The 15,420-nt window shown below is 43.8% G+C and overlaps 1 protein-coding gene across 8 annotated transcripts in view; it reads right to left on the reverse strand.

Annotated features, from left to right (window-relative positions):
* The window catches only part of DPF3 (double PHD fingers 3), a 262,662-nt gene that overhangs the window by 49,303 nt on the left and 197,939 nt on the right, over positions 1 to 15,420 (reverse strand). For 2 of the 8 annotated variants that reach the window (XR_014312417.1, XR_014312418.1), the window contains exons 9-10: positions 13,546 to 14,978; positions 5,379 to 5,981 (exon numbers count right to left, since the gene is read on the reverse strand). The exons of 3 other annotated variants lie outside the window; for them this stretch is intronic. Coding sequence is in view for 2 of the 5 variants with exons in the window: in XM_082733503.1 (XP_082589629.1) it covers positions 5,854 to 5,981 (128 nt within the window). In the remaining 3 variants the exon portion in view is untranslated. Of the gene's footprint in view, positions 1 to 5,378; positions 5,982 to 13,545; positions 14,979 to 15,420 lie in introns of those variants that run through there. 3 more of the 8 variants (XR_014312419.1, XM_082733504.1, XM_082733503.1) reach the window with 3 other exon arrangements.

A 15,420-nucleotide genomic window follows, 5' to 3' on the forward strand; every position in this document is an offset into this window, starting at 1 on the left:
GATTTCTAACATCTTGTGATCTAATATTTTGGCTCAAAAACATTTTTGGTTATGGGCCTCAATACAGCTTACGCTACTGATCATGAAATGCACCTTTTGCCCTTCCCCTGGTGATGTGAAATTCTTCTCTGAGCCCTGATGTTTAGAAAAGGCCTTAAATGTCACCACTGCTACCCCCCAATTTAACAGTATAATACTCTCTGAGTCAGGATCAGCAAACTATGGCCCACGGGCCAAATTGGACCAGCGAGCAGCTTATTTCTATAAATCAAGTTTTATAGGAAGACGGCCGTGCCCATTCTTTTATATATTGTCCGTGGCTGCTTTCATGCTACAACCCCAGACCTGAATCGGGGCAACAGACATTGGGACTACAAAGCCGAAATATTTACTACCTGGCCCTTTACAGGAAAAGTTTACAGAGTCCCTGTTATAAAGCGAAGGGAAAACAAACTGCTTATTCGGAATAGCCTTCTCCTCATCTGGACCAAAGGAAATAAAGCAAGAAAACAACCCTGACCCAAGTGACTGGTTTTTGTATATGCTACTTCACATGAAATATCTTCTCCGTTGTAGTGTCTTCTGAAATAAGATGCATATAAGATGTGAAATACTTAAGAAAAATTTAAGTAACAAAAACTCTGGGGTGACATATATATTTTTATACAAAATATACATTAACCCCAGGGCACCTGGGTGGCTCCATTGGTTGGGCATCCAATTCTTAGTTTCTGCTCAGCTCATGATCTCAGGGTCCTGTGGTCAAGCACCCGCGTTGGGCTCTGCGCTCGGTGTGGGGTCTGCTTGTCCCTCTCCCTCCCCTTCGGCTTGCCCCATGCTCTTTCTCTCTCTCTCTCAAATAAATAAAATCTTTAATGTATATATTTATGTATAAATAATATATATAATGTAAATATGTATATTTCTCCAGAATTTTTATTTCTTTTCAGTATTTTGTATCTTCTATGCATCTCATTTCAGAGAACGCTTTGTAAAATATATATTTACTTAGGGGAACCTGAGGGGCTCATTCAGGTAAATATCTGACTCTTGATTTTGGCTTAAGGTCATGATCTCAGGGTCATAAGATCAAGTCCCATGTCAGGCTGGGCACTGGCCACTGAGCCTGCTTATGATTCTCTCTTTCCCTCTCCCTTTGCCTCTCCCCAGTTCCCTCTCTCTAATTAAAAAAAAAAAAAAAATATATATATATATATATATATACACACACACACATTTATATATATATACTTTTTGATATGTATATAAATATATATACTTTATATACTTTTATATATATATATATACTTTTCTAATATACTTTTCAAATATATATTTCTTTTAATCAAAGTTAGTTCTAAATTTGCTCTTTTGGGGATACAATAAAACTATAACTGAGTTCTAGTCACATGGAGTAATTTGGAAATCTCAGAAAAGAAGAGAAGGGTATAAGGAATGTGAACTAACAGATGACTGTTAGATTTAACAGATGACTGGTCAGCTATAAGAATAAAGTAAAATAAAGATAAGGAATAAAAACCATATCTTTGAAGTGCCTAGGTGGCTCAGTCAGTTAAGCATCTACCTTCAGCTCAGGTCATGATCCCAGGGTACTGGGATCAAACCCTGCATTGAGCTCCTTGCTCAGCAGGATTCTGCTTCTTCCTCTGCCCCTTCCCCCACCCCAAGTTTGCATGTTCTTTCATGTGCAAGATTTCTCTCTCTGAAATAAATAAAATCTTTAAAAATATACATATAATCTTTAAATGGATATGAAAAGTATATATTTATATATGTATATATAATATATATCATATGATATATATCATATGATATATATTTATATAAACTATACAGATATATATATATATATCTTTAAACTGTATAGTCCCACCCAGGGTTTTAAAGAGAAACCCTTTCATTTACATGCAGAGGGAGGGGGACTGGATAGGGTAATATCTTCTACTAGAATTTCATTCTGAATTCCTAATGTGCTCAATAATGACCTGGCTCCATCCAGAGACCAACCCAGAGGCCCATGCTCAGCACATAACAATTCTAAGTCAGGTTACCATTAGACACATCGATTGGTGAAGCGAAGGAGTTTGGTCAAGGCATTCCATCCTCAACTTCAACCTTACCTAGACTGGAGCCCTTGGGGAAGGCTGTCCCAAAGTCATCAAAGGGTGTCTGATACACACTCATAGTTTTGTCCACACAAAACTGATTTTCAGTGTTTTCAATTTACTACCAACATTTTGGGGAGATCTCACCAAAATTTCTGAATTTTTGGTCCCTCTCAAAAAACCTGGAGCCCGAGAACTCTAAGCCCCATACCTGCTGGTAGTATCCCTTGAGCTGGTAGAAGCTGTCCCATTCAAAGTGTAGGTGCTCTCTGGCTCCATATACTCCCTCCCTCTGCCTAGGGTCTCCACATGTCCTAAGGTTGAGTGTCAAGGGCTGCCTCCTTTCCCTGGCTCTGCTAATTTTCTCATGCCTGGCCTGCTTCACTCACTGAAGATACCTGCTCTGTAGGCATCTGAATTTGACCCCAGAACTAACCTTTGACAGGAGCTAATATATTTCCAAATGGATGAGGAAAGTGATTTTTCTCTTTCTCATTCTTTGGCTCACGTGTATACTTTCCACCTCTCTCTTGATCAGTGACCCTCTACAGAAATAAAATGCATGCACCCTTTGCCAACAACTCACTATCATTTGAAAAAGGCACTCCCTAACCTCATGGTCCACCCTTAAAGACAAATGACTCTACTGGGTCCCCTCTAATCCTTGTTATTTGCACTGGTACTACAGCTGCGCGCTAGACATCTTATCCCTAAAAGCAGCCCAAAGACAATACCTACAAAGAGAGCCTATGTCACGGGGTAAGATCTACTTTACACAGAGAAAATGTTTGCTCACCAGAATCAAGGTCCCCTTTTCTAGGTCACAAATTAGAAGGAAGGCTTCAGGTGCAATTTCCGTCCTAAGAAGATATTTAATCCCATTGGTGACCTCTGAATTGTATCTAGTGTCTCAAATTTAAGTCACTATAGGAACCGGGTGATAACATAATAAATGTGAAAAACCGATTTACACTGAGTATCTATCAACAGATGAGTGGATAAATAAAATGTGGTGTATGCATACCATGGAATGTCACTCAGCCTTAAGGAAGGACATCCTGCCACCTGCCACAACAGAGATAACCCTGAAGACATCATGCTAAGAGAAATAAGGCCGTCACTAAAGGACAAATACCGTATGTTTTCACTTATATGAGATACCTAGAGCAGCCTTGTTCACAGAGACAGAAAGTAGAATAGGGGTAGCCAGGGGCTCAAGAGAGGAGAGAATGAGGAGTTAGTTCTATTTAACAGGCACAGAGTTCCCATTGGAGAAGATGAAAAAGTTCTGGAGATGGACAGAGGTGATGGTTGTCCAACAGTGTGAATGCACTTAATGCTACTGAACATTAAAATGGTACATATTATATAATGCGTATTATATGACAATGAAAAGAAAACAAAACTCTAAGGAGAGTACATGGGTGGGGGCAGCTTTTAACTGCTAGGGAAACTTATATGCCCATAATAAATGTCACAATGTGACAATGCTCAGAGGACAAGACATGGCCTGAAAGGCTGGTCTGGTTCCACCTGACCTAGAGCACCCAACCAAGAAAAGTATTCACTTCCACACACAAGAAGAGACCTGTCATAGGGTCTGGTTGACAGCTGTACCGATTGGCAGCATGGGGACACTATACCGAGAGCACTTCTCAAGCACTTCCCAGATTTTTCCAAGCACACACTAAATCTTGCGTTCTTATGCCAAACTATTCTTGGCCCAGATATATCAGCATCATTCGACAGGTATATCAAGTCTGGACACGTAAAGAGGTTCTCCATGGAGAGAGTGACAATGGCCGTGGTGACGATGGGTCGATGACAGTAACTCTGGACACAGACACCAGGTACTGGCACCAGCTCTGGGCACCATTCACTTCCCAAACCAACCACCTGTCAGCCGAGCCAGCGGCAACCACCGTTCTGCACTCCACTTCTGAATAAAACAATAAGGTTCAACACACCTTGGGCGTGAAAGTGGGCAGAAGCCTTTCAAGACGGTATGAAAGTCAAACTCAAGTAGGATGAGGTCAGTAAAGCAAAATTTACAGAGATGCTATAGGAGCATTGGAAACAGACTTTTATTTAACAGAAACTTACACAAATTTGATACAAACCCTACATTATGCAAAGCTTTATCACAATTCTACACATTATAACTTCCGGGAGTTCGTTGGAGAGTGGGTTATTATTATAATTATTAGCATTTTGAAAAGGGACCTTTTCTATCAGAAAATGTCACCGAAAAGGGCTTCAGAAGTATACAAAGACGCTCTCCGTGAGCTCCCCTCGGGACCGGCCTTCAATGAGAAAGCTGAAGGGGCTAGCAGGACGTCTGTGCCATCCAATCTCCCCTCTCAAAGGCAAGAGAGATTCGCAAGCTCAGACCCATTTCAGTAACACTGAAACTCAAGGACTTGCTGATGAGGGTGTATCCGGCATTAGACTGTGCGTTCATGATGATGACTGTTCGCAAGTGAGACAAGGTCAAGAACGTGGGCACACAGAAGACCTGCAGTAGAACGGAGCGGCCCAGCCAGTCAGCCCAGCTCCTCTGCTAGGCCACAGACACAGAGATGAATGACATTTCATAGCCATCACGTTCACTGTCACCCACATGGCCACAAGGGAACACGTTAGCACCTTTCTCCTTCACCCCCAAGAGCAACTGAGCTTGAGGCTTCTGTCACTCAGGTTGGCCCTCCTTGCCCCTGGGGACACTCTAGAACATTAGGCCCCCCAAAGCCAGATCAGCAGAAGGCTCCCTCTGCCAGTCTCCTCTGGAAGCTGTTGGGCGACCAAGTGAGTATCACCTCAGCTGATGTATATTTTGTCGTCCTTTCTCTCTCTCTCTCTCTCTCTTCACTGCATTATTTTAAAACAAAGCTCTCTGTGTTTGAAAATGTGGCATTCGCAGAGATACGGTTAATCACTAGATGGAATTCCTTTCTGAACTAGGCCTCATCAGACAGGACGACCAGAAGGAGAGCTGCTTCTTGACATCCAGATAAATGGGGATCGCTAACGGGGAGGGGGCGGGGAGAGGGGGGTTTTGGGGGGAGGGGCAGGAGTGGAGAGACTCCTGATAGCCTTTGTGGCTAATTTATTTCTGTCACGTCTTAACACATAACCATATAACATCACCAACACTTTCAACAGAATTTTGAAGAAGGGGAAAAAAAAAAAAAAAACAATCACTCCTCACTTACCAACTCGCAGAAATAAAAATACCTAAAGCACATACATGAATGGCTTTTTTAAAAGCCTGAGAGAGCAGAGTTGATCTTTATTTTCTTATTAAAAATGTGGGGTATTTTTCCTTAGAGTTAATAGGCAGTCTTTATTTTACATTAAGTACTCTTTTGATTTCGTGTCTTCACAAAATTGCTTTTAACTTTCGAAGTAGAAGGTACTTTAAACAAAAATACGGTGCCACGTCAGCACTTTTTCTTTTAAATATTGAAATAAATAAAATAGTTAACTCTTTTTTTTTTTTTTCATCAGTTTGTTCGTGTTCAGTTATTTCTATTGTAGAGCAATTCCAGTCTGACCTGGGTACTTTCTCACAGACACTCAAAGAAAATGTAATGAAGAATTTAAAAAAAGGGAAAAAAATCTTCTTATTGCACAAACTTAGGCCATTCCCAAGACTTCTCTGAGCTGAGCTGAGTCGCAGTAGAGGCTTTTCCACAATCCAGGCTCCTGTGTTGGCTGAAACACACGCTCAGGAGGGGGCCAGGCAAGGGAAGAGGAAGAGGAGGAGGAGGAGGCGTAAATCGACGTGGCTTCTTGTCACCTTCTTCGGAAATGGCTTGCTTGGAGGATGCGGGAGTCCCCAGGTCAGAGAGTTGACTGCAGAGGGAAAGGCAATGAAAGATAAAACAAAACAACAGTACAGGACAACTATCGAAAAAAGGAAAGATTCAAATTAAGGGGGTGATGGCAATGAAATGAGTTGAAAAGAAAAAACAAAAGAAGGAAGGTTGAGAACGTTACTACCTATGGCCATGCGCAGGAGCCCACAGCTCTGTGCAAGGAGAGCCAGGCTGGCGTCTCCTGTGCCGCGAGCACCAGCAGCACGAGATCAGCCAGCGATGGGGCAGGCCATCTGCGCCTGGGGCAACCAGAGGACACGAGAAACAGCGAGGAACACGGCGGGATTTTCAGTCCCTAGGTGGTGGAGTAGGTAAAACTGGGAGCTGGCAAAATCTATTGTTCTTTCTCCTCTGCTTGGTTTGCTGAATCTTTCTGCTATTAAAAGACCCCAGAAGGACCATTCCAGTGCAATCGGTCTGCCTGTCACCTAAGTGGAAATGTGTAGTTCTAGGGTGTAGGACCAGTGGCAGTGACAAAAGCCCCAACAGATACCCCCATTGGGCCCTCAGCCTTCATGCACATACCCTCAACCCCACCCCAAATGATTCCAGGCTGTCAGAATCACTCAGGAAGGGACCCAAGCCCAAAGATTCATTCGCGTTCTCAACTAGCCCAGTGATCCCAAATGTCAGCCTTGGAACCTGGTGGCAGTTCAGACCTGATGGGTCTATTAGCCTGGATGAGTACCCACCAGGAGTGGATTTTACTTCTAGCTGAAATGAAATCTGCTAAGTTATTTCAGTCTTTGGAATGGAGTATTCCACACAAAGGAATACAACCGAGTACTATCACATTTCACCCCAGAAGCAGAGAGCAGAGGTGGGCACCCCTAAACAGGTCATGTTACATGTTAGGCTGGGGGAGGGGGAGGAAGGAGGGGCCCAACTTGAAAATGGCCAAGGCAACCAAGGACCAAAGTTCAAAACCAAATGAGCTGCTCAGTTGAACACCACCCGCCCTCTGCCGCCATCCATCTTTCTTTCTAATACCCAAGTCATTGCTCAGGGCTCAGGGGTACAGGACTGTTACAGATGCCTCCAAGACGGAGACTCTATCTGTCTACTTAATGGTTTCATATGGAGGCTGAGAAGAGCCTCACCTCTGCCCACCACCAAGACCTCCCCCCTCCATCTGCTCCTCTTTCCTTCCCCTGAATCCCAACCCATGCCCTCCCATGGTCTCGCCTCTCAAGTCTGCTTGCCCAGTGCCCTCTCCCAGACTGTAGTCCCCTGCCCTAGTGCTCATCCTTTCGCTATCCCTCCTGCCTCTAGCCCCTTCACTCCACTGATAAAACTAGTTGGCGTTCAAACCTCCCACAGGTGCCTGCCAAGTGGTCCCTTACTGGGCACCCAAATTTTCACTCCCTTGCAGGAGTCTTTCTGTGCCTCTCTCAGTGCCTGCAGCCCCTCCAGTCAGAAACCATCTACCACTCTTTTAGTGAGTCTATCGCATACCATACCCTCATGCCCTTTCAACTTCCTCAAATTTCCATCCTTGACCCCTCAACACACACACACACACACACACATTCTGATTTGCCCCCACTGAAGCAACCTAGAAAACAGCTGGTTGGTTCTCAGCCTTGTCCTCCTAACATCCATTTCCTCCTTCATTTCCTCTGGCTGGGCAAAACGCAGGCCATCGAAAATGTCTCACTGCCTCTCAGTCTTCTGCTTTCAATCCCCTTCAAGGAAGCTACCTTTCCATCTCTACACACATGTTCAACATTCCCCTTACCCCTCTCCTCACACCTTCATTCTCCCTCCTGCCCTCCCACCCCCATCACTACCTCACTGGCTCCTGGAGAACCAGTCCTCCTCTGACTTGACCAATAGATACTGTGTCCAGATATGTCCTCTCTAACCTGTCTGTCCACGGTATTTATTGAACATCCACCATGTAGGGAATGAGACACTAAACCTTTCTACTAATTAGCTCTGAAACATTGCTCAGTTCTCAGTTTATTTCAACAAATAATTATGGCACAATGGCGTCAGGCACTGTCCAAGGGACATGAGTGACATCATCTTTGCCCTCAAGGAACACACCATCTGTTTGATGGGAAAGACTACAGTCATGTTGTAATAAGCACTCTAAGAAAATCGCCGTGGCTACTGTGATCCCCAGCAAAAAAAAAAAAAAATCACATATCAGGCCATGATGCTCTCACACATTTTTCAACTACTTGTGACTATCTGCTCTGCCCACCTGGATTGCCAAAACTCTGGAGGACACCAAACCCATTGGTCCCATGTTTAACTTCAGCCTATCCTTCACAGAGCTGAACAGTCATACACAGTCCACTGTTATTCAGACGCTAGTCGCCAAATAAACAAAGGCATATATAAATGAAAATATTATTGTGCAAAGTATATAAATATACCAGCCTGAACCTGAGCTGAAAGGACATATGTCGGAGTCACCAATCATGGGATAAATCAATCATGTGCCCCCTCATACGAGGCCTGAGAAGGATGCAACACCATTTCTATGGTACTCTTACCCAAATTCATAACCCGACTGTAGCCCTTAGGAAATAGTACACAATCCCAAAGAGAAGGGCTTCCTAGGAATTGACTAGCTTCACAGTATGAAAGACAAAGACAGACTCTGGAACTAACTACTCCAGATTAAAGGACTTTATGACGACATGACAACTAAATACAACATGTGATCCTACATCAATCCTGGACCAGAAAAAGGACATTATTAGTGAGACTCTTGACACAATTTGAATAAGGTCTATAGATGGGGAAGTATTGCATCAATATTAATTTCCTGATCATGATCCATTTATTGAGATTATTTGAAGAATCCAAGAGTACATAAGAATTCTTTGTGTTTTTTGCATGAGTTTCTTGTAAATCTGAAGTTATTTCAAAATTAACAATTTTTAGGCCTTCATCATTGGTTGAAGGCCAGTATGAAGATACTTTGAAAACCTAACTGACAATGCTTTTTAGCTAATAATTCAGTTCTGACAGTGTTCTTCCATCATTCTCGGTATTCTGTAAATCAATCAGGCAGAATGGTTTTTCCTGTACTGTTATTTTGAGAAAATGGCCAGAAATCACTTTTATTGTCCAAAACAGTATCATATAATTCAATTCTTCAGTGTTAGAAGCACCTGGGCTTGTGAAGTGTTCACTCCCTGCCATTCACCCCACCCACCCTCACCCCTGCCCTGATGTCACCACCAAAACACTGCCCGTTTAAGAAGCTCAACCTCAGTTCCTTGGGGAAGTTCACAAGAACTTCAACGTTGCTCTGTCTCAGCAGGACTCTAATGTGATTCTGCTCTGTCTTGTTTTATTTTTACAGCATCAAATACCTCCTCTCAATCCGAGGAGGTCTTGAATGAAAGACTGCAAAAGCTTCACTGATTTTACTCAATAAATCTCAAAACTGCAATCTACAGGAGAAGTCAGTCCAGAATGAGAAAAGATTATCAGAAGATCCAAACACCGCTTACCGAGGCTGGAACTTCAGTTACCTAATGTGGTCAGTCTGTCTCCTCATCAGTAACACGACAACGAATGACATCTATCCTATCCCACATGGTGGTTTTAAGAATCATCATGAGAAAATCTTGGTTATATATTATGATAGGGTAAGAAACATCCACATACTAAGGATAGAGAAACTGAGGCAGAGGTTCATGGCAACAAATTCACACAGGGACTGGGTCCAGAACCCAGAACTTTTTATTTCTACTCTAGTTTTCTACCCGTTGGGATCAAAAATGCCTCACTCCAAGAATTTACAACACAATTAACTTCACTTCCAAATGCTAAACAAAATCTCCTGCAGAAAAATTCCTACTACATGAAGCTGCTCAAACTTTAAGTACAAGTTTAAGATCATATTCATCAGATGTAACAGGAGGCATATTGGGATAATATTAATTAGTTTTATTCCACCATGAAGTGACTACCTCCAAACAGCTTTTAGTTCTCTCCCCGAGTAATGATCTTGTGTTCCCTCAAGTGCTATCTAAAGGCAATATCGGGCTGCAGCCCATTAGGTGGGCAGAGAGATGCAAAGTAAGCAGGAAGGTTTAAAGGGGTACAATGGATGCGAACATCATATTTTTATTAAATCCTTCTCTCTAAAATACCAGTAGCAAATTGCTTTACTGACTTTAAAGTACCTTTAAAAAATTAAAAGTGTATTTCTCATTCCCAGGGTTACAGGACCTGTTCTCAACACAGTCTCAGTAACAGAAATAAAGGATTAGATTGTTCTAGGTGGGAAAAAAACATCAGACAGACAACAACAGTCATCGCTTTTACATCAACAGTTCTCCCCAGGGGATTGGAAGGTTGTAACAAATTTAGAAAGTTCTGTATCTTTGGTTTTCCTATCTTTGGGCTAAGACTTGGAAACTTTGGTGACACGTCTGAAGCACTTTCGGTGGTGTTTTCCTGAGCTGAGGACAAAGGATGCTAGTCAGATCTTTTTCATCTTGATGATCGTAATTTCTTTTATATTGAATTTGAGTAGTGACACTTATTTAACAAGAGCAACAACAAAATGATAGATGTGTTGACTGCTGGCACATCTCTTACAAATCCTGAGGTCACCAAAAAAAAAAAAAAAAAAAAAGGCTTTGTTCCTAATAGACCTCAGTCAGGAGGGAATGTCTAGAATTGATAGTTTAGAAAGAAGATGAGTTCTCTGCAATATTCTGCACAGAATTTCAACTGGAATTGTCTTTTGGGGGATCTAATTGTTTACTCTTCCATTTTAAAATTGTCTTTAATAAGGTTATCTTTCAAAGCTATATTCATTACAACACCCCTTTCTTTGATTGGACCTGAGAAAAAGCAAGGCCTATCTAACTACTTACCTACCTTTCTATATCTTCCCCTTTTTGACCAGGTAGTAGTTGGAAAAGGAGCATTAGTTGAAAGAAGTGCAGCCAAAACCATAACCAAAGGAGGCATTCTGATTCCAGAAAAAATCAAGGAAAAGTATTGTCAACAACTGTACTAGCTTGTTGGCTCAGGCTCTAAAGGAAGGGGTGGAAAGATTCAACCAGTCAGCATGAAAGTTGGAAATAAAGTTCTTCCCCCAAGATACAGAGGCACGAAAATAGTTCTAGATGACAAGGATTAGTTTTTATTTAGAGGCGATGCGTGACATTGTTGGGAAATATGTAGATTGGAAAAAAAAAGTCACTATTGAAAAGGCATCACAGGAAGCTGCCATTCCACTGAATTCTGAACTCTCTCACCATGTAAAGAATTTCCGTCTCTCTTTTATAATAAACTAATGATATCTAAACTTTTAAAAATTATAAATAAAAAATTAAAAAATAGATATGGGTCTATTTCATATATTTCTATATTCCATATATAGGACCATGAAAGTGGTACCACAGAACAATAATAAAGGAATACAGGTCCTGGAGTCACGCTGCCAGGGATCAAAATCAGATGCCTTGTTAACTGGGACGCCTTAGGACATCCCTGAACCTTAACATTAAGCCTCAGATTCCATATCTGTAAACTGGGGCTAATATAAGCACCTACCTCCTGGGGTAATCATGAGGCTCAAGGAACTGTCCTAGGGAAAGCACTCAGAACAATGCCTGGTAGGTACATGAACGTCGGTGGTTGTTATAGAGAGAAAGGGGGGCAAAGGCATAACATCAACCGTGCAGGCGTTCGGAAACCCACAACAGTCAGCTTCCTCCTCCTGTGCCTCCTCTGGGTTTCCTTCCTTCACCTTAAGACATTTGTTTTCAAAGCCACGTTCACTCTACTCCCTCAAACCTCACTCAACCTCTCTGGATTGATCTTTCTCAGCTGAAAAGTGGAAAATTTGAACTTGATCATCTTCAAAGTCCCCTCTGGTTTCTTCTTCTTTTTTTTTTTTTTTTTTTTTGAAAGGATGTAAATTCTGAGTCTGTTGGAAGATACCATAAGCAAGGTGAGACCAAGGGGCTCAGGCCATGCTAGGATATGTTTACCATGCTTGGTTGGTCGCACCAACTGAGAAAGATGAGAACGTCTACTACCCCCAAAAGGATAAACTGAAGATCAGGCTCTGCTCGTAAAATTAAAATAGAGAAGCAAGAGCCACCCTCAGATAAATCTTTCCAATGGGACGTTGCCTTGTTAGACAGGTCTTCCTTTTGGTTCTCCTTTAGAACTCCAAGCTAGACTCTGAAATTAGGTGGCTTTTTAGAATTTAAATTAAGTTTTGGGGTTTTTATTTAGTTTCAAGTTCAAAGGCAAGCTGCCATTGAAAATGTTACGACTACAAACAACTACACAGATTTCAAATGATCATATAGATTGGTTGGACATATTTTTATTAACATAGAAGCTCACACTTCACCAATGAGAGCAAGTCGCAACGCTATGAATCCGACATCTAAGTCAAAGCGACAGAACAGATGACAAGGAGAAGGACAGCAAGAACGGGTTGTACCCCCTTAGCAGAAGTCAACGGGAACCAACTATGTGGGCTTTTTCACACAGGTGAGCATGCAGGACAGGAATATTACACCATGGAGGGTTTATCCCCTATTCTCTAGGAGCAAGGCCACACAGAGACCAGGCAGGACATCCCACAAATGGATGAGGGTATTCCTTTCATTCTCTCACAAATGAGAGCAAATGCCCAGGCCAGCACTTACACACTTCAAGCAGGAGAAAAGTAGAAGTTCTTTCTGTCTCAGGCTACCAGGGAAGCACAAAGGGTCCATTCGCGGGTTTCTTTGCTTAGTCTTGGCTTTTGTTCAGTGGGTTTGTTTATTTTCATGAGAGGTCTCATTCATGAAGATTCCCAAAGCCTGGATTGTCAAAGTAGATCTTCCCAGACACTTAGAAGCAGCCTGTTGCCTAGGTGGCGGCTACTTGGCTCTCCCAACCCACGCCCCATGGCAGTACCCGTGTCTCTGGACCTGTGCTCTCATGGAAGCCAGAGACCCTGACCACACTTAGTGGAAGTTTAGGATCTTCAGATCAGCGCAGTTGAGTGTTTTCCTAATCAGAGGTCCTCTTTAATGTGGACTCATCCCTTTGGCAGCTAAGTCGGTCCATGGAGGAAGGAACACCGCCCTAGACATGCAGACCCCGGTGGCCACACTCTTTCATTCCGCCCAAGTATAGCAGCCAGCCCCAGCCTCAGATCCCTGGGCTCCACCCACCAGCTGCAGCCAAGGAAGGCAGAAGGAGCCAAGCACTTCCCCAGCCACTTTTCTCTTATGGTTGAAGCCAGAAGCCAGAAGCCCACCATTCTCCGCACGGGGCCCCTCCCACAGTCCAAGCAAGCCTCCGTTGCCACACTAGGCCCAGGCTCACATGGGGAAGCATGCACACACAGGAAGCAGAGGGCCGGAGGGAAGACACTCTACACCCGTGGCCACACCCCACACTGGGGGTGTGAGCCCAGGAAAACAAAAGACAAGCCAGGGGAGGAAAAGGAAAGAAGGAAAGAAAAAAACAAACTAGCTAACAAAAAACAACAATAACAGAAAACAACTATGATGGTTTTGCCCTCCCTGTAAGACAGGCCAGCTGACACGTACCTTTGAACTAGGACTGCACAGCTGTTCCTTCTTGGGACTGCCAACAAGGTGAACGGTCTTCTCCATCACCCCAGGGACCTTGAACAAGTGTTGCTTTGGTTTATTTCAGGAGGTGCTATTGGAAACATAAAACAAAGTGCCTGGAGGGCACTATAAAAAAAAAAAAATAGAAGAAGAAACACGGGAGACTTGATCGTCCAACGGGAATTTATGTCTGTCAACAGGGGCCAGGGGAGAGGGACGTATACTGTGAGGTATCATCCTTCCGTCCGTGAGCGCGGCCTCGGGTTGCTTTGTCACTGCCAAGTCCGTGACTTTCTGTTTGTATTCCGTTCTTGTGTTTGGAAATTGCTCTTCACCAGAAGGAAAGTGAGGAGAAGCCCAGGGCCGACACCACCGCGGCTATGCCGGTGCCGGTGCCGGGAGGAGCCCAGGAGGCGCTGGCAGGCGGGGCCCAGGCACTGGAGGGAGGCCACACGCGGAGGCCCAGACTTCCCAGGAGCTGCTGACATTCTCTCGCAAGCAGGGAGGAAGGTGGAAAGGTCAGGGAGCAGAAATGGGGAGGGGTCTGCTGCAGGGAGCCGCAGGCTCCGTGGGGTGCGGAAGTGCCACCATCTCCCAGCGAGGAAATCCTCCCGACTAGGTGTCCTTGAATCAATCCCTCCCCCAGCGGCTCTCTCCCAAGCAGGATATCGCTTCCATTGCTTTGATTTCCCTTCTCTCTCTCTCTCTCAAGAAAAAAAAGGTCCATTTCTAATAATAGCTAGAACACATAAATAATCATTTTAATGTTATTCATTCTTTGTTTCCAAACCCAATGTTCCTCCTCTCTTCGCTTTGCCAATAAATAGGAAAAGTGAGGAAATTGACTCTGCTCATGTCAAAAAGATTCCCCACCCCACCCCCACCTCCCCCAAAGAGAGACGATCCACCTAACTTCCCATTTCTACGGAAAATGAACAGCACGTCATGATGGCATCTCTCTGAAGGACTGTTATCCTGCTCTTTTGTTCTGTTTTGTTTCAGTAGTTTGTGCTTCTGTTGTACCTACCCAAGACACAGGGGCAAGGGGGCGGGAAGGATGCGTGTGGAAAGAGAGAGGGAAAAAGCAAGGATGAAGGGAAAACCTAAAGTTGACTTTCATTTAAAAAAAAAAAAATGTATATCAGACCCAAAATAGTGACCAAAGTCAGAGGGCGACGGCTAGTTGCCCAGAGAGTCTGTCCCGTGGGTTTAGCAACTGCCTTTTTTATCTGCTGTGGGCGAACCCCGACCACTGCGGCGTCCTCGGCAGGAGCGAGGCTCTTCCAAATCGTCCTCATCAAAGCCGTGGAAAGTTGACGTGTCACTTTCTGACGTGGAACCGAATAAGTCCTCCGTGGTGCGTGCTGCGGCCGTGGCCTCCTCCTTCCTGCCTTCTCCTCCCAAATGAGCTGACATGTATGATGAATATATCAGCACATGGGTTAAGCAACAGACAGCATTATTAATATTCTTATTACATTCTTACGTTACTCTTAATAGCAAGACCAAAAGCCCTTTCACACCAAAAGGGATTAGCTGGGGGCATCACCCGACGACTGGGATTCAAGGGTCACGGGACAAAGCCAACATTTCGGGGGAAAAGGATTCCTCCCGCCCCAGAAAGGCACCATCTCTACGATAATGCATGTGTCCACAGCTCTGCCGGTGACAGATTCAACCGCAGTCTGTCCTCCTCTTCTGTCCGCACACATACGCATGCATGCCCGCTCAGCCCCGCCCCAGATAAGGAGTTGCCTTAGTGGTTTTTAAGCCTGGTTGGTATTTCTTTGGTGTTTTCAGTTGGTGTTTCCTGGAACACTGTTTGTCCTTCGCTTTGACAGTAGCTTTACA

The sequence above is a fragment of the Mustela nivalis genome (genome assembly GCF_964662115.1).
Source record: "Mustela nivalis genome assembly, chromosome: 6".
NCBI lineage: Eukaryota > Metazoa > Chordata > Mammalia > Carnivora > Mustelidae > Mustela > Mustela nivalis.